Here is a 19,362-nt window from a genome sequence, read left to right on the forward strand (position 1 = left end):
TGTCCCCCGGTTCAAGAGGCCCTATGGATCGTTTTGGAGGGTGGTGGGGTGGGGGGTTGGTCCCTGTGCCATGGTGCGCGCGGAGACACCTCTGTCCCTATTGTCCCATTGATCTGAATAGAACCCTTTGATGAAACTTGAGTCCCTAGCAGACCTACTATCAAGGGGGACTTACCATCCAGGAAGAGTGGGAGAGTGGAACACTGGAACACCAGACTTTGGAACACCCTCCCTCAGGGGACTTTCACACTAGCCATTCGGGGTCGAATCATAGCGCGATCGCACCAAAATAGGGTGTGATCGTCCCTGATGAGAACACTCCCCCCGTCACGCTGATTCGCTCTAAACCTGGACCGCTGGAATAGGTGGTCTCGGGTGTGAACCAGCGTCCCCGACGACACTGAAGAGGCTTGCTGTATCAACTTGCTGACACACACAACGTCATTACTGTAATGCTTTCATGCTTGCTTGAATTTTGGGCAGATAAAAACATAAAGCAACAACTGGACAATACCAACAAAAACTATATTTATGGGCAATTTGGCGAGTTCAGACCTCAACCAAACAAGCATGTTGAGCCTCACGGCTCAGTGGATGAAAACATGAAGCCACGTTACAAGCCCAAGACTTCCCTGGCTCGCATTAGGCCTGGCAATTTTTTTTGCCATTGCTATGTCTATACATTAGTTTCTTGTTCGAATGCATTTATTTCTATAGACCAGTGACATGCAATAGAATTGACGCAAGCAATGGGCTAACGTTAGCTGCGAAGTTATCCCATAAATAGGCTAAGCTAACTAGCGTTAGCCGCTAACCCTGGAAACGCTCAAAGCGGACTCCACGACACAAGTTCCATTTGTGAGAAAAAAGGGGGTGGGTTATATTGACGAGTCACGAACGCTTGACAACAGAGGCTCAAAGATAACTAAATATTTATTGGTTATTCGTTTCTTTATATCAGGCATCCAGTTTCCATCACCGTGTGTTCAACTGCTCGTGTTGACGTTCGAGAGTGACATCATCGCCTACGGCAACTTACACGCTCAAAACGCAAACCGTAAACAAAAACCGGAGCGAACCAGACTGCAGTGTGTATACAAACCAGAGGGGGAGAGGGAGGGGGGGAGTTCGCACTCAGGGACGGAGCGAGGACGGAGCGGAGCACCCGTTCCTAATGAGAAAGCCCCCTCAGACTGTTCGAGGACTCTCCCTCACTCTCCACCTTTAAATCCCGACTCAAAACCTACCTGTTCTCCCTAGCATACAACCTTCCCTACCCATAACCACCCTCCTCCAACCTACCACCTCCCTTTCCCCTTCCCTACTTTCTCTCCCTATCCTGCCCCCCCTCCCCCTCCCCTTGGTTTCCTTACTTCCCTGACTGTTCCCCTACCGGACTCTGTATCTGTTACTTGTTACCCGTGGTTGTATGTCCTGCGTATTCATACTGTTGCTTATTCCCTGTGGTTCTTTGTTTCTCTGTTCATTTGTTTGGCTCATTGTCAGCGTCTTTGGGTTCTTGAAAAGCACTTTATAAATAAAATGTATTATAATTATTATTTAGTAAGAGAGATTCATATAACAAAGGGTATTGGAAAAGCTGTTGCTATGGTCAGGTCTGAAATAATGCCAGGTGATGCTTATGCCAGGCTAAAACAGTGTATAGGTAACTATATAGGATAATTTCCTCAGTACTAAAATCTGCTACCAAAAGCCACATGTAACATGTCAGAAATCAAGGCAAAGCCACAACATTTTCAGAATGTTACATCTTTCTAATGGAGAAAATTTGCATTCTATCTCAATCATTTCTCTCCAGTGACTCAAAACGAATGGTCTGAAGTCATACCGTCCAGTAAAAGTAATGGATCAGATTAGATTGAATCTTTTTGTATTTTAATATATTTTTGTTTTCTTTATTGATTTTCTTCCCCATAAGCCATGCAGTCATCTTAACCAACGCTGCTATCTGCTGCCTCAATCTTCTGTTTCTCCTTCATATCTTGTGAAAGGCTCAGGCATCTGTGGTCAAGGCCAGCAAAAATGTGCATTCACGTTTTCTTCTCACTGTGACACAAGGTTCTACTGCATTTTATTTTCTTGGCTTTAGCTCACATGGTGTTTTTATGCTATCATCAGACAAAATTGTCTGTTTCAATATGTGTAAATGTAAAAAGAAATAACATGCTTAGACTTTTACATTTGGTGTACTTTGCAAATTTATCATGCGCTGCACTCTGTGTGACTGGCTGTCTTTGTGCATTCTCCACGCTCGGATATGGATCATTGTGCATGATGTCAGTGTTTCTGCAGAGGGGATGGCCACAGTGCATGGAGGAAGGTGCATGTTGGGGTGTTTTGGCTCTGCTGTTGCCATGACAATAGCCCGTCTACACTGGTATTTTGCAGTGGTGTGAGTGTGAGGGCTGGGTGTATGAGGGATAGGGTCCTGTCTGTCGCTGTGCATGACAGGGTAGGGGTTGGAATAAGGTTAAATTGTGATTATCAAATATTTTGTTATACTGAGCCAAGTCTTCTTTCACCAATCAGGTCAGAGTCCTAAAGTAATAAGAGCAAAGGGTGTCGGTTTAGAGCGAAGCGACTCTCAAACCGTAGGTGAATTTCCAAGGGGACGACGTAAGGGTAGGTACTCCCATCTGAACTACCACCTGTACACACCTCTCATTCTCTTCACCTGTCTCCAAAACTCCCATTTCAACTCTGAAACTATTTGATGCACGCTGGGGTGATTGTATTGTGGGATAACCCCAGGTGGCTCAGGCCTTGCAGCCTCATGTTCCATCTCTGATCATCCATCCATCGGTAACCGGAGTGGGTTTCAAAAACAGAGGCTTGGTGTTATGACCAGTCTTATTATTATTTCAAATCCCAGCAGTGAGTGGATGAGTGGACACTTCAGGGACAGAGAACAGGGATGGGCATTTCCAGTCATTTAGCAGTCGAGTGCTCTTGAAGCATCACAGAATGAGTACTTGAAAAACAAAATAAACAATCTGTCAGTATCTGGATGACATGAAGCCAGAGCACATCACCACACACTGCAACCCAAAAGAGTCAGACGTCTTCCAACAGGAAAATGTACAGTAAAGACAGCACTACGGCATGGGTCCAGTTGACTTCTCTGAGCTTAGTATATAATATATTTTCCTCTCGAGACTAAAGCAATATGCTAATTTCAGTAGTCAAGTAGGAGTACTTTGCCCATCCCTAATAGAGAACTGGAAGGATGGTCCTAGAATTGCAGAGGTTATGAGCTGTAACAGCAGGCCTGTAGAAGAATAGAGTTAAGAGTTGCTCTACCGTAATGTCCTCTTCTCTGCCATATGTACCTTCACTAACAACACCACACCGAGGTGCTGCATATAAGGCTTAACAAGACATCATAAGCACTTCATTTGGGCATTATAACTACATGGTGGTGGTGGCGATGCTCGTCCCCTGCTTTACGTCAAATTAATGTTTAGTGAGATTAACCTAAGACCCCTCAGGGGACGGTATGTCATACAAATTTATAATTATCTCACACACCTAAACATAAACATTTGGGCCACTTAAAACACTCAGGAGAAGCTTAGAATTAGCTGTTGTGCAGACACTCTTATCCAACAGTAGAGTACGGCTACACTGATCCATCACAAAACTATCATAAAACAGACGGTAGGTATTACTTGTATTTAAATTAGGATCTAATGTAATCGTTGTTTACAGAAACAGCAGCTTTGTTATAACGGACAGACACATAGCCGACTCGGCAGTTCCAAAAGTCCACCCTCTCCCGTCTGAACCGACACAAGCTGGCAGAACCTGACATATCATCAGCCCTATCCAACAAAATACCTGATACTCCTTTTTTTTATTTTAACGGACGTAGACGGACTGACACAACAGATCAATGTAGCATGGGCCCTAAGCTCAATTTCTATTGTCACACCAACATGGCTAGTAGCCAGAAACGGCAGTTCTAAGAGCAAGTAAACACTGCCCAATCATTAGCCTGAGAATAGGAAACTTACAGTCTACAATGAATCAATATGCTTATAATGTACTTATAATGCCTCATCGTGCACCTCGTGAAAAGTGTGACTTTGTTTTCATCCAATCAACTAACCACCAGGACATTACTAGCATTCCTACACTCTTCTGCCTGTAAATGAACATATTGTGCTCAGAAAAACAACAGGAAATGTGTTGTTGAAATGCCCCTTTTAACTCAAGGCAACAGATACCAGTATGTCTTCAGGAGGAAATTAAAAAAGATATAATCTAATGACACACACACGCACACACACACACGCACACACACACACACACACACACAGAGGGAGTCTTTCTCATACTTTAACCCCATATCTATCATAATTCCCCAGTTTGATTCCCCCTGGGGCAAGTATATGCATTATACACATACATTCTATTTTAGTTGTCATTAAACCAAGAAGAGGTTCCGGTTAAATAGGAGACACATACAGTATGAGAGTGAAACAGACTAATACAACAGATTTGAAAATGACTGATTTGTGATTGTTAGTAATAGTAGCAGGTCTGTTCTCGCCCTATCTTGTAGCCTGTGTGGGACAGATGACATGTGTTTTCAGCCAGACCGCAGCCATAGTGAATGAGGTTGCCGGGTTGGGCCCCGATAGACTGAAACATTGGCTGTTAACATAATATTAGCTTTATCTCCGCCGATACAAGACAGCTCTGATGTTGTTGCCAAAATTGGGGAGTTTGTTATTATGTACGGATGCAAACCTCATTAATGCTTATTCATTATAGGCAATAATATGACAGGTGCATTTGACAGGTGTGTGTGTGTGTCCTTTCAACAGGAAAACCTGCTCCTTTGGAGATCAAACCGCTGCCTGAGTGGGAGGAGCCATGTGCGCCCGTCCGCTCACCGGTAACCCGCTCATTTGCTCGGGAGTAAGTGTTCAAAATCTCTATATGTCATTTGAAATTTTACCCATGACTGTGATATTAGATACATTAGAGTAAAGATGGTAGAATAGCCCACTAACCCTTACATGCATTACTTTAGTCACTTCATGATATGTCTCATAGAAAATATACTACTATATGTCTAGGCTCTCAGCATTACTGCATGTGGTTTTGTTAGCTTATCTGGGAGGAGCTGGGCTTTCTGTACTGTTGTCAAGCTGCAGGGAACTCTGCTGGCTGCCTTGGGTTATAACAGGGAGCCGTCCTTGTGGCGTGTTCTGTTGTGTGGGCTGGCAGGAGACTGTATCTACTGTGTGCATGTGCAGGAAGTGCCTTGGAAGCCAAAAGTGTGTAAAACAATTGTGATGCTGCTCAGTCCCTCCAGGTTCCCCATGCCTCCGAGACCCCCGTCAGTGCATAGCACGGCCTCCAGCACTGACTCCGAGGAGTGTGATGAGAATTATGTAGCCATGGTCTCTAATATGTCAACAGATGAACCAGTATGTAACACCACACAACTACCTTCTAATATCAGATGTTGCATGATTCCTATTCAAATTATTATTATTATATATTTTTTACAAGGTACTTAGTAGGGTAGATTCAAAGAAAGCAACGTTAAGAAACAATATATTATTTGCAATGTAAACAAGTTGTTTTTCACATGTTGTTAATGAAATGCGATTTAACAGAGAGAGAGAGAGAGAGAGAGAGAGAGTTCTCCATTGCCCTGCACTTGAAAACTATCCAATATGGAAACACCATGCAACACTGCAATGGCTTTAATTCTGTTTTCTTTCTATGGATATATACCCAAGCGACCGTCAACACGGTCAGTGATTTATAAGCTGTTTGTAGTAACTCAGCCAGGTCCAGCCTCTCCTCTGTTTGTAGTAACTTAGCCAGGTCCAGCCTCTCCTCAGTGATTTATAAGCTGTTTGTAGTAACTCAGCCAGGTCCAGCCTCTCCTCTGCTCCTCACCATCTCTGCCCAACATTAACATGGACAGATCCGTGTGGTCGCTGAAGGAGGACTCCTCCACACTGCTTCACCTCCTTTTTTTACTGTGGCAGCCTCCTCTTGTCTTCCTCTTCCTGCTTCACTCTCTACTCTTGTTGTTCACCCCTCCCTCCTCCCTCCTTCCCTCCCGCAGGTCTTCCCTTCTGTGGGAAACAATCATCCTTCTCTAGCTCTGTTGTTTTTTATTTCTCGCTGATGCTCACAAGAACCCTTTTTGTTGTTTGGTCATTGGTTCTGAAATAAAAATCACTTTACTTGACTGCTACAGTACTTTACTACTACAGTACTTGACTGCTACAGTATTTTACTACTAAATCACTCTACTACTACAGTACTTTACTGCTTCAGTACTTTACTGCTACAGTACTTTACTACTACAGTACTTTACTACTACAGTACTTTACTGCTTTAGTACTTTACTGCTTCAGTACTTTACTGCTACAGTACTTTACTGCTACAGTACTTTACTACCAAATCACTTTACTACTGTAGTACTTTACTGCTTTAGTATTTTACTGCTACAGTACTTTACTGCTTCAGTACTTTACTGCTACAGTACTTTACTACCAAATCACTTTACTACTGTAGTATTTTACTGCTTCAGTACTTTACTGCTGCAGTACTTTTCTGCTACAGTATTTTACCACTACAGTACTTTACCATTACAGTATTTTACTACTGCCATACTTCACTACTACAGTACTGTACTACAACAGTACTTCACTACTACAGTATTTTATTACAACAGTACTTTATTACTACAGAACTTTACTACCACAGTATTTTACTACTACAGTACTTCACAATCACTACGACAGCATTTTACTACTACAGTGTTTTACTACAGAACTTTACTACCACAGTATTTTACTACTACAGTACTTCACAATCACTACGACAGCATTTTACTACTACTGTGTTTTACTACAGAACTTTACTACCACAGTATTTTACTACTACATTACTACTACAGTATTTTACTACATAACTTTATTACTACAGTATTTTACTACTACAGTACTTTATTACTACATTACTTTACTACTATAGCATTTTACTACTACAGTAATTTACTGCTACAGTACTTTCCCTTAAATGTTTCTGTATTTGATGTAACATTTCCTCCATTTCTTTGCTGCCATTACAAGCATTTTTATTTAATTTTCCTCCTGATGTGATTCTATCTGTTGACTTTCTGTTCCTTTTTACTGTGCATCCTGTTTATTTCCCCTCCTAGTCTCTCTCCTGTTTTCTTTTCCCTCCTAGTCTCTCCTGTTTTCTTTTCCCTCCTAGTCTCTCCTGTTTTCTTTTCCCTCCTAGTCTCTCTCCTGTTTTCTTTTCCCTCCTAGTCTCTCCTGTTTTCTTTTCCCTCCTAGTCTCTCCTGTTTTATTTCCCCTCCTAGTCTCTCTCCTGTTTTCTTTTCCCTCCTAGTCTCTCCTGTTTTCTTTTCCCTCCTAGTCTCTCCTGTTTTCTTTTCCCTCCTAGTCTCTCTCCTGTTTTCTTTTCCCTCCTAGTCTCTCCTGTTTTATTTTCCCTCCTAGTCTCTCCTGTTTTCTTTTCCCTCCTAGTCTCCTGTTTTCTTTTCCCTCCTAGTCTCTCCTGTTTTCTTTTCCCTCCTAGTCTCTCTCCTGTTTTCTTTCCCCTCCTAGTCTCCTGTTTTCTTTTCCCTCGTCTCTCTCCTGTTTTCTTTTCCCTCCTAGTCTCTCTCCTGTTTTCTTTTCCCTCCTAGTCTCTCTCCTGTTTTCTTTTCCCTCCTAGTCTCTCCTGTTTTCTTTTCCCTCCTAGTCTCTCTCCTGTTTTCTTTCCCCTCCTAGTCCTGTTTTCTTTTCCCTCCTAGTCTCTCTCCTATTTTCTTTTCCCTCCTAGTCTCTCTCCTGTTTTCTTTTCCCTCCTAGTCTCTCTCCTGTTTTCTTTTCCCTCCTAGTCTCTCCTGTTTTCTTTTCCCTCCTAGTCTCTCCTGTTTTCTTTTCCCTCCTAGTCTCTCTCCTGTTTTCTTTTCCCTCCTAGTCTCTCTCCTGTTTTCTTTTCCCTCCTAGTCTCCTGTTTTCTTTTCCCTCCTAGTCTCTCTCCTGTTTTCTTTTCCCTCCTAGTCTCCTGTTTTCTTTTCCCTCCTAGTCTCTCTCCTGTTTTCTTTTCCCTCCTAGTCTCCTGTTTTCTTTTCCCTCCTAGTCTCTCCTGTTTTCTTTTCCCTCCTAGTCTCTCTCCTGTTTTCTTTTCCCTCCTAGTCTCCTGTTTTCTTTCCCCTCCTAGTCTCTCCTGTTTTCTTTTCCCTCCTAGTCTCTCTCCTGTTTTCTTTTCCCTCCTAGTCTCTCCTGTTTTCTTTTCCCTCCTAGTCTCCTATTTTCTTTTCCCTCCTAGTCTCTCTCCTGTTTTCTTTTCCCTCCTAGTCTCCTGTTTTCTTTTCCCTCCTAGTCTCTCCTGTTTTCTTTTCCCTCCTAGTCTCTCTCCTGTTTTCTTTTCTCTCCTGTTTTCTTTTCCCTTCTAGTCTCTCCTGTATTATTTTCCCTCCTAGTCTCCTGTTTTATTTTCCCTCCTAGTCTCCTGTTTTCTTTTCCCTCCTAGTCTCTCCTGTTTTCTTTTCCCTCCTAGTCTCTCCTGTTTTATTTCCCCTCGTCTCTCCTGTTTTCTTTTCCATCCTAGTCTCTCTCCTGTTTTCTTTTCCCTTCTTGTCTCTCCTGTTTTATTTTCCCTCCTAGTCTCTCCTGTTTTCTTTTCCCTCCTAGTCTCTCTCCTGTTTTCTTTTCCCTCCTAGTCTCTCTCCTGTTTTCTTTTCCCTCCTAGTCTCTCCTGTTTTCTTTTCCCTCCTAGTCTCTCCCGTTTTCTTTTCTCTCGTCTCTCTCCTGTTTTCTTTTCCCTCCTAGTCTCTCTCCTGTTTTCTTTTCCCCCCTAGTCTCTCTCCTGTTTTCTTTTCCCTTCTTGTCTCCTGTTTTCTTTTCCCTCCTAGTCTCTCCTGTTTTCTTTTCCCTCCTAGTCTCTCTCCTGTTTTCTTTTCCCTCCTAGTCTCTCCTGTTTTCTTTTCCCTCCTAGTCTCTCCTGTTTTCTTTTCCCTCCTAGTCTCTCTCCTGTTTTCTTTTCCCTCCTAGTCTCTCCTGTTTTCTTTTCCCTCCTAGTCTCTCTCCTGTTTTCTTTTCCCCCCTAGTCTCTCCTGTTTTCTTTTCCCTCCTAGTCTCTCCTGTTTTCTTTTCCCTCCTAGTCTCTCTCCTGTTTTATTTTCCCTCCTAGTCTCTCCTGTTTTCTTTTCCCTCCTAGTCTCCTGTTTTCTTTTCCCTCCTAGTCTCTCTCCTGTTTTCTTTTCCATCCTAGTCTCTCTCCTGTTTTCTTTTCCCTCCTAGTCTCTCCTGTTTTCTTTTCACTCCTAGTCTCTCCTGTTTTCTTTTCCCTCCTAGTCTCTCTCCTGTTTTCTTTTCCCTCCTAGTCTCTCCTGTTTTCTTTTCCCTCCTAGTCTCTCTCCTGTTTTCTTTTCCCCCCTAGTCTCTCCTGTTTTCTTTTCCCTCCTAGTCTCTCCTGTTTTCTTTTCCCTCCTAGTCTCTCTCCTGTTTTATTTTCCCTCCTAGTCTCTCCTGTTTTCTTTTCCCTCCTAGTCTCTCCTGTTTTCTTTTCCCTCCTAGTCTCTCTCCTGTTTTCTTTTCCCTCCTAGTCTCTCTCCTGTTTTCTTTTCCCTCCTAGTCTCTCCTGTTTTCTTTTCCCTCCTAGTCTCTCTCCTGTTTTCTTTTCCCTCCTAGTCTCTCTTGTTTTATTTTCCCTCCTAGTCTCTCCTGTTTTCTTTTCCCTCCTAGTCTCCTGTTTTCTTTTCCCTCCTAGTCTCTCCTGTTTTCTTTTCCCTCCTAGTCTCTCCTGTTTTCTTTTCCCTCCTAGTCTCCTGTTTTCTTTTCCCTCCTAGTCTCTCCTGTTTTCTTTTCCCTCCTAGTCTCTCTCCTGTTTTCTTTCCCCTCCTAGTCTCTCCTGTTTTCTTTTCCCTCCTAGTCTCTCCTGTTTTCTTTTCCCTCCTAGTCTCCTGTTTTCCCCCCCTCCTAGTCTCTCCTGTTTTCTTTTCCCTCCTAGTCTCCTGTTTTCTTTTCCCTCCTAGTCTCTCCTGTTTTATTTTCCCTCCTAGTCTCTCTCCTGTTTTATTTTCCCTCCTAGTCTCTCTCCTGTTTTATTTTCCCTCCTAGTCTCTCTCCTGTTTTATTTTCCCTCCTAGTCTCTCTCCTGTTTTCTTTTCCCTCCTAGTCTCTCTCCTGTTTTATTTTCCCTCCTAGTCTCTCCTGTTTTCTTTTCCCTCCTAGTCTCACCTGTTTTCTTTTCCCTCCTAGTCTCTCTCCTGTTTTCTTTCCCCTCCTAGTCTCCTGTTTTCTTTTCCCTCCTAGTCTCTCCTGTTTTCTTTTCCCTCCTAGTCTCTCTCCTGTTTTCTTTTCCCTCCTAGTCTCTCTCCTGTTTTCTTCCCCCCCTAGTCTCTCCTGTTTTATTTTCCCTCCTAGTCTCTCCTGTTTTCTTTTCCCTCCTAGTCTCCTGTTTTCTTTTCCCTCCTAGTCTCTCCTGTTTTCTTTTCCCTCCTAGTCTCTCCTGTTTTCTTTTCCCTCCTAGTCTCTCTCCTGTTTTCTTTTCCCTCCTAGTCTCTCTCCTGTTTTCTTTCCCTCCTAGTCTCTCTCCTGTTTTCTTTTCCCTCCTAGTCTCTCTCCTGTTTTCTTTTCCCTCCTAGTCTCTCCTGTTTTCTTTCCCCTCCTAGTCTCTCTCCTGTTTTCTTTCCCCTCCTAGTCTCCTGTTTTCTTTTCCCTCCTAGTCTCTCCTGTTTTCTTTTCCCTCCTAGTCTCCTGTTTTCTTTTCCCTCCTAGTCTCTCCTGTTTTCTTTTCCCTCCTAGTCTCTCCTGTTTTCTTTTCCCTCCTAGTCTCTCTCCTGTTTTCTTTTCCCTCCTAGTCTCTCCTGTTTTCTTTTCCCTCCTAGTCTCTCCTGTTTTCTTTCCCCTCCTAGTCTCTCTCCTGTTTTCTTTCCCCTCCTAGTCTCCTGTTTTCTTTTCCCTCCTAGTCTCTCCTGTTTTCTTTTCCCTCCTAGTCTCCTGTTTTCTTTTCCCTCCTAGTCTCTCCTGTTTTCTTTTCCCTCCTAGTCTCTCCTGTTTTCTTTTCCCTCCTAGTCTCTCTCCTGTTTTCTTTTCCCTCCTAGTCTCTCCTGTTTTCTTTTCCCTCCTAGTCTCTCCTGTTTTCTTTTCCCTCCTAGTCTCTCCTGTTTTATTTTCCCTCCTAGTCTCTCTCCTGTTTTATTTTCCCTCCTAGTCTCTCCTGTTTTCTTTTCCCTCCTAGTCTCCTGTTTTCTTTTCCCTCCTAGTCTCTCCTGTTTTCTTTTCCCTCCTAGTCTCTCCTGTTTTCTTTTCCCTCCTAGTCTCTCTCCTGTTTTCTTTTCCCTCCTAGTCTCTCCTGTTTTCTTTCCCCTCCTAGTCTCCTGTTTTCTTTTCCCTCCTAGTCTCCTGTTTTCTTTTCCCTCCTTGTCTCTCCTGTTTTCTTTTCCCTCCTAGTCTCTCTCCTGTTTTCTTTTCCCTCCTAGTCTCTCTCCTGTTTTCTTTTCCCTCCTAGTCTCTCTCCTGTTTTCTTTTCCCTCCTAGTCTCTCTCCTGTTTTCTTTTCCCTCCTGGTCTCTCTCCTGTTTTCTTTTCCCTTCTTGTCTCTCCTGTTTTCTTTTCCCTCCTAGTCTCTCCTGTTTTCTTTTCTCTCGTCTCTCTCCTGTTTTCTTTTCCCTCCTAGTCTCTCTCCTGTTTTCTTTTCCCTCCTAGTCTCTCTCTCCTGTTTTCTTTCCCTCCTAGTCACTCTCTTCTGTTGTTTTCTTTCCCCTCCTAGTCTCTCTCTATCTTCTGTTGTTTCCCCCCTCCTAGTCTCTTCTGTGGTTTTTCCTTTTTATTCTTTCTTTCTCCTGTTATTCCTGATAATTTGCCATTCTCTCCTCTGCTCTCCCCTCCTTATCTTCTGCCCTCTCAAATCCTCATCTGTCCTCTCCTGATCCTCTCCTTGGCTGTCATCTCCTCTTTCCTTTTCTCTCCTCTCCTCTCCTCTCCCACTCCTTCTCTTTGTGTGTGTGTGTAGAGAGGAGTCCTTCTACTGCACTGTCCCCATCACCCCTATAAAGAGGGAGGTGGAGGACCTTGACATCCTAGAGGAGGTGAGCAGGGTTGCCAGGTTGGACGCCATGCATGGGTTGCCATGTCAGAGCACTAACAGAGGGTCACTGCTTTCAGGTTACCACTGTAATTAGCCTCGGTCAGAGGGACAGAGGAATCTCACCCCAAAAGTTTTGGTTTGAAAATACATAACTTGGCAATGAGTCTAAAATGTAAGCTCATGTCAACAGTGTCCTCAAACGTAATAAGTGTCCTACTTCTATCACCATCTTAGTTCTAATATTCACTTGTAGTTTAGAATTAACACCACCAGCAGACTGTGTGTGTTGTGTGTTGTGTGTGTGTTGTGTGTGCTGTGAGTCGCTTCATTGCGACCCTGCCTGAATGTCCCCTACCATTCGCCCAATGAACCCTTGTGTTCCCCCGGGGGGGTTTGCAGAACATGAAGCTGGGAGCACCCATGACGGCAGACGGGGGGAGCAGCCCCATGGTGAAGCCCAAGGGAGACAAACAGGTGGAGTACCTGGACTTGGACCTGGATCCTGGCAAGTCCACCCCGCCCAGGAAGGTAAAGACTCTTACACACACACACACACACACACACACACACCCACATAGGTCACAGCACACACCTCAGACGTGGTATTGGTCCTGCCACTGTGCACGCGCACACACGAACGTAGCGTTTCATCACAAACAGTAAGCGCTGGAACTTACTCATCGTTTGAATTGCTCATGAACAAAATTGGTTGTGTAAATCCATTTCACTGTGTGCTAATTTACCGCCCTCCTGGCAGAAAATAGTTTATTCCTAGCGGAGTTTCGTGATTTTTTTAGCGTCCATCATTTGCTTGGACAGAATACATTTTTTTTTTATTATTATTTTTTAGCATTTTTACAGCTCTATTGGTCACGCAGGACCGACAGAGGAGAGGGCGAACGGGAGGAGAGGTGGGGAAGACATGCGACAAATAACGACGGGAGCTGGGATTGAACCCGGGTCGGCCGCGTAGGTGCGCGAGGCACTATGGTATGCGCCACGAGGGCGCCCCTACTTGGACAGAATCTTATTGATCGGAGCTTTTAATATCCATGTAAATAAGAGCCATAACTTTGCCACTGACTTTTTAAATGTTACTGACTCGTTTAGTTTTATCCAACATGTCTCTGGTCTGACTCACAACAAAGGCAACACGTGGACGTGAATTGTTTGGGTTCATGTCTTCAACACGAGCTGCACAGCCATCCTAGATGACGTAGCGCCCATGGTAACTCGCTCTGTTCTACCCCTAAACTCCGCCCCTTGGTTGAATAATGACATCTGTGAGCTCAGACGTAAGTGTCGCAAAACAGAGAGGCAATGGAAATCTTCCAACCTCCAAGTACATCGTCTATATCTCAGAGAGCTGAGATTCGAATTAAACGATCAAATTAAGAGGGCCAGGGCTGCTTATTTCTCTAAACTCATCTCCTCCAGTAAACACAATCCCAGAGTATTATTTAAGACCATGAGCTCAAGTGTCAGCCCCCCCCTCCCCTCTGTATCCATTTGTTCAAATGACGACTAACAGCTTTCTTTTTCGTTTTTTTGTTAACAAAGTTGCTAATGTAAGGGCAAACATCACCCAATCCCCCTCCCTCCTCCCTCTCTGTCCAGTTACCCAATCATCCCTGAGCAATTTTTCACCTGTCTCCCTGATGGACCTAATGGACACAGTGAGCTCAATGAAATCCTCCACAAGCCCCCTAGATATTCTTCCCACATCCTTGCTCATGGAGGTTTGTTTTCAGTTCTGTTGGCCATAGTTTAGTAACCATCATAAATCAGTCACTAGTCTCAGGCTCTGTCCCAGTCTATTTTAAGGAGGCCGTCATACAGCCCCTTCTCAAAAAGCCCAATCTAGACCCCTCCCTGCCAAATAACTACAGACTCATTTCTAAGCTGCCCTTTATCTCTAAGGTGTTAGAGAAAGTGTTGGCAAACCAGCTAACCAACTACTCACAAAATCTCAGACAAATTTCAATCAAATTTCTGCAAAAAACACTCCACCGAGGCCTTGTCCAGACTAAAACGATTTTGATCTTTCTCGTTTTCGTTTTCGTTTTAAGGTTTCCGTAAAAACGAAACCGTCTCAAGATAATAAGTGCGTGCCACTGTTTTTAGACGTCGCTCTTTTATTTTGAAAACCCCCGACCGGACGTGTTATAGTGTCTGTTGCTAGCAGCTTAACTTGTGTCGGCTGGTTCTGTGCTTTTCGAGCTAACGTAACATTAGGAGAGGAGAGAAAGACCGTGGCTCACATGCAGCTCAAACTAACTGTTGGAATAAATTAATTGATTGATGTTTAACTTGTCCCTGTGTGTGTCCAGTCATTTCGACTAGCAAACGTTGTCTGTATTTAACGTTACCTCAGGATACCACTGTCTATTGTATTTAGTTGGTTAGCTATTTAGCTAATGTGGATAGCATTTTGAATAGCATCAATTCTAGCTGGCTGGCTACAGCTTTATTTACAAAATTATGGAGGCTTTTTAATCGTCAAGGTAAGAGAGGATTTGTCATGATCAACTGAAGGCATATGCTATGGAACAATATGTGCTTGGGTTTTCAGAAAAAGGCCAGCTATGTGACGCTAATCTCTAGTTAGTATCATGTATTGCATCAGTGTAATAAGTGTAAGCACAGCAGAGCCACGCTCCGCTTCAGACAGATAGAGCACAGCTGTAAAAGCCTGATCAAGCTCAATAGCTGTACATGCAGGGAACAAAATAACTAGACGCCCATCGCCAAATGCGTGTAGATTTAGCGTCTGAAAATAATAGTCTGCCCGCCAGCTGGCGTAGTTCATATCGATACTCTTATTTTGAAAATCCTGTGCGGGTCTCATTGCCGCCCCAAGCGCAGCTCCAGTCATAATATCTGGGCTCCGGCAGCTAGAAACTTTCCGTTCATATGATACTCTTATTTTGAAAAACCCTGTAGCAACTCCGCGAGTCATATCCGCCCCAGTCCGTGCTTCTGCTCCATTAAAGCCGAGCAGAGCAGCGATACACAGCATGCAGCCATAGAGCAGACTATTTGATTCCTTAAGGGCTAGCGGGGGAGGAGCCGTCTGTGTGTGTGGTGTGTGCGCGCTGACAGAGAGGAAAGACAGAGGAATAACGACCAGTTGACTGACTCATTCCTTCAGTCCACTCAAAATTATGCTAATATTCCTTATGTTGTTTATGATATTAATTGAAAATAGCATATGAGAATATTATATAGTAATAATACTAAAAAGCTATTTATCATTTTTGGCTAGTAAAAAATCTACCCGGCTGGTAGTTTTTTAAATCTACCAGCCAAATGGCTGGTAAGTCAAAAAGTTAAGTTTGTTCCCTGTGTACATGCCATTGTTGTTGTGATGTTTTCACACGTGGGGTAAGGGAGAGGTGGGCTATCGCGTCATCGGTTCAGGAGAAGACGTGTATTGCTTGTAAAGATGGTGACGCAATGGGGGGCGTCTTCAGGCGTCTTCAGAATTGCGCACTCTGGGAGCTGGTATCAGAAAGTACCGTCTTCAGGCTGCCAGAACCTCAGAGTCTCAAATGACATTATGATGTCCTCTGACTTCGGCGAATGCTCTGTCCTGGTCCTGCTGGATATCAGTGCAGCGTTCGACACAGTAGTCCACGACATCCTGTTATACAGGCTCAGGGAGTGGGTGGGCCTCACCGGGAGCGCCTTAAGTTGGTTTACCTCCTACCTTCAGGAGAGAAGTTTCGCCATGGCTGTTGGCCCCTTTAAATCGGACCCTTCACCCCTCTCATGTGGCGTACCACAGGGATCTGTGCTTGCGCCAATCCTGTTTGCGCTCTACATGCTCCCCCTAGGCCTTCTCATAAGCTCATTTAAGGGTTCCCTTAAAGGTAATGTGCGCCCACTTAAGAAACCTCAGGGTCATTTTCGAACAGGCCATGAATCTGGACAAACATGTCAAAACTCTGACTCGCAATTGTTTCTTCCATTTAAGAAACATTTCAAAACTCCGGTCCATCATATCTCACAACAAACTAGAAATGGCTGTACACGCCTTCATTTCATCCAGACTTGATTACTGCAATTCACTCTTCATTCGTCTAAATAAAAAATTCATTGATCAACTTCAGTTGGTCCAAAATGCTGCTGCCAGGCTACTCACTAGGTCCAAAAAATCATGCCACATCACCCCCATCCTTGCTTCCCTGCACTGGCTCCCGGTAAACTCCAGGATAAATTTCAAGGTCCTGGTGTTCGCCTACAGAGCCCTCCATGGGCAAGCCCCCCCCCCTACATTAATGAGCTCATCCATCCACTTTCCTCCAGCCGGTCACTGCGGTCATCCCATCCCATTGTCTTTTTAGTTTTTATTTTGTCTATTCTGTTTTAGCTCATTTGAATGTTTTTTTCTTCTCTTCACATTTTATTTCTTGTATTTTTACTGATGTTTTAAAATGCTATGAAGCACTCTGTGCACTCGTGCTGAGAAGGGCGCTATAAAAATGAAGTTGTACTTACTTACACACACATACACAATTGGTGGAATTTAAAGGGGCATTTCACCAAAAAAACAATGCTGACTAAAGAAATACAAAATTGCATGCAAGTCAGAAAGACAACCTATCAGCCTAAATAGTATTTTATTTTTTAGATTTTTTTCTCTCATTCCAATTTTGTATTATCCAATTCTACCCTCCCCTGTCTCGAACGTTGTTAGACCATGCCTCCCACTGGTCGGTACACGAGGAGGCAGCCATCGCATCTTTTCACCTGCACAGCGCGATCTCTCATATCGCTTTTAAACCGTCCGGGCTCCGGTTCAAGCTCCAGCTCCGTTCTGAACCCTCTGAACCTTGGTGCTCTCTGGTGAACCCCCCCCGCGTTTACACCCATTTAAGCAGAACCAACATTCCACCGTCTCCGTCATCAACGGGGGCGTTACTCAGGTAAAAATAATGATGGATTAGTCAGTAGTAATTCATGACGGCCCGTTTAGCTCAGCTGGTTAGTGCGCTGCCTGTGGCGCAAAAGGTCCCGAGTTCGAATCTCTTGCTTACTTTTTTTTTTTTTAATGTTAAATAATTTATCCACTCTGGTGTCCCAAAAAGGACAATAACACCACCTTATGCATACTGCACCGTATGTGAATACTGTGATACTGTGAATACTGTATATTTCAGTTGGTTAGATAGTCAATTATATTGACTTATTTGTTTACACAGCTTGTGTTGTTTTTACTACCTGTACCCCCCCCCCCCCCCCCCCCCCCCCCCCATCCCCCATGCTGCTATGATGCCTGAATTTCCCCAAGGGGATCAATAAAGGAGTATCTTATCAACCAGAGTGGATAAATTAATTAACGTTACAAAAAAGGAAAAGTAAGCAAGAGATTCGAATTCGGGAACTTTCGCTCCACAGGCAGCGCACTAACCAGCTGAGCTAAACGGGCCATCATGAATTACTACTGACTAATCCATCATTTACACTTTTCAAGTGCCAATTGCGGTCGTCGTCCATTATTTGGCATTAATAAATCAGATATCATGCTAATATGTCATGTTCTACAGTAGGACTTACTACTATATGATACCCATTAAAACAAGTCATTCGAATAATAGAAGCATACTTTGCTGGAACGATTCATTTCCAACGTATACAGCGTGTGTGCTTTTGTGTGTGCGCTCTCGCGCTGACTCGTTAAGCCTTTCCCTACGCATATTCATTTCTGGAGCATTTCTTTATCCACTCTGGTTTGATGGTGTATTGTACTCTCAAATCGCTTCCTGTTGAATGAATCGGTTGAGTGCAATGCCGACTCTACTTTCCCCGTCTTCACAACCTAGAATATGACACGCCCACTGATGATGTCACGGTTTGTGAGGAAAAACCAACTATTTTCCGGTGCCAGCTGAGCACCGATTTGTCATGTTCTGAACCAATTAATCCCGGTCTGAACGCGCCGGCCGGTGCGAGATTACGTTCGGGAACCAGCTCCAGCACGGAGCCTGGCTTGTGTAAAAGGGCTATCAGTGGCGAGGAGTAACGCGTGGGAGGCTCACGCTGCCCCCGATACTTCCTGATTCTGCTGTACAGGCACACCAACCGACCTGTAGGAGTCGCTGTCCACAACGTCCGATCCCCACCCACCGGCTTTCCCACCCCCTAATACGGCCAATTGTATTAGTATGAACGACCAGCCAAGCCGGAAGCAACGCCGAGAGCAGGGCTCGAACCCAGCATCTCCTGCGTTAGTGGCGAGTGCCTTACCCACTGCCGCCCCCTAAATAGTATTTTATAAAAAAATTCAAAGTGGAAATGTCAGAATTCTGAGCATGATCATATAGCTTAGTTTATAAAGTATGGTTAGTTCGTTAGTTGGAAATGGGAAGGAATCATAATCGAACCAACAAAGTAACAGTTTTCTCTTCTGACAATGCCCATTGAGAATAACGAGAAGTAGAAGAGAAAGTATTTCTTTTAAGAGAATATATAATTGTTCAAAACCTATTTACAAAGTGCTTTACGCATGAGAAAACATGGAACATAGAGAGAAAAAGGGTTATTCACCACTGTAGACTCCCAAGGATCTCAGGCTGCACTTAAGTCATGTTGAGTGTTTAAAAAAAATCAGATAACTGACAGGTATTACCGACTTACCTCTGTTCATTGTGTTTTTTTTCCCGCTCTCCAGAAGAAGAGCAACGGAACCGGCATGGCGGCGTCTGACGAACGCGTGGACTATGTTGTGGTTGACCAGCAGCGGACGCAGGCCCTCAAGAGCACCCGGGAGGCCTGGAGCGATGGACGTCAATCCACAGAGACGGACACCCCCACCAAAGGACCCAAGTGACCCTGCTTAACCACCCCCCTTGTCCCCCTCCCACACCGCCGGTCCCTCCACACTAGTACAGGTTCTTGGCTTTGGGGGGGAGGGGCGGATTCCTGGGGCCCGTCTTAGGCCCCTAACCATCCACCTCACTGAGATTCTTAGTTGGTAAGGGGCCACTGAACTCTCTTTAGTTTACACTGCCACCCCCCCCCCCCCCTCCCAGTGGTAAAAAAAACTAAAAAAAAGGGGGTGTGGGCCAAGAATAAGCTGTATGCAGTAACGGAAGCGGGTGGAGTATAGACCCGTCTTCTGGGGTCGGAGTTCAACAGACTCGCATGACTCTCGTCTGGACACTTAAATGCCTCTTTTGTTGGATTTCAGTCGCAGCTTTTTGCTCTGGTCTTCGCCTTTTTGAAAGGAGTACGAGGAGGACGCCGAGATGGCGTTTC

General features: G+C 44.2%; 1 protein-coding gene across 2 annotated transcripts in view; it reads left to right on the plus strand.

Moving 5' to 3' along the window:
• gab1 (GRB2-associated binding protein 1) overlaps nucleotides 1-19,362 on the plus strand; it is a 251,229-nt gene that overhangs the window by 230,093 nt on the left and 1,774 nt on the right. For both annotated transcript variants that reach the window (XM_084318891.1, XM_084318892.1), the window contains 5 exons: nucleotides 2,551-2,643; nucleotides 4,851-4,944; nucleotides 5,336-5,459; nucleotides 12,502-12,630; nucleotides 18,776-19,362. The exon at nucleotides 18,776-19,362 is cut by the window's right edge and continues 1,774 nt beyond it. In XM_084318891.1, coding sequence (XP_084175017.1) covers nucleotides 2,551-2,643; nucleotides 4,851-4,944; nucleotides 5,336-5,459; nucleotides 12,502-12,630; nucleotides 18,776-18,934 — 599 coding nt within the window. In that variant the 3' untranslated portion in view covers nucleotides 18,935-19,362. The remainder of the gene's footprint in view (nucleotides 1-2,550; nucleotides 2,644-4,850; nucleotides 4,945-5,335; nucleotides 5,460-12,501; nucleotides 12,631-18,775) is intronic.

The sequence above is a fragment of the Notolepis coatsorum genome, assembly GCF_963971535.1.
Source record: "Notolepis coatsorum genome assembly, chromosome: 7".
Taxonomy (NCBI): domain Eukaryota; kingdom Metazoa; phylum Chordata; class Actinopteri; order Aulopiformes; family Paralepididae; genus Notolepis; species Notolepis coatsorum.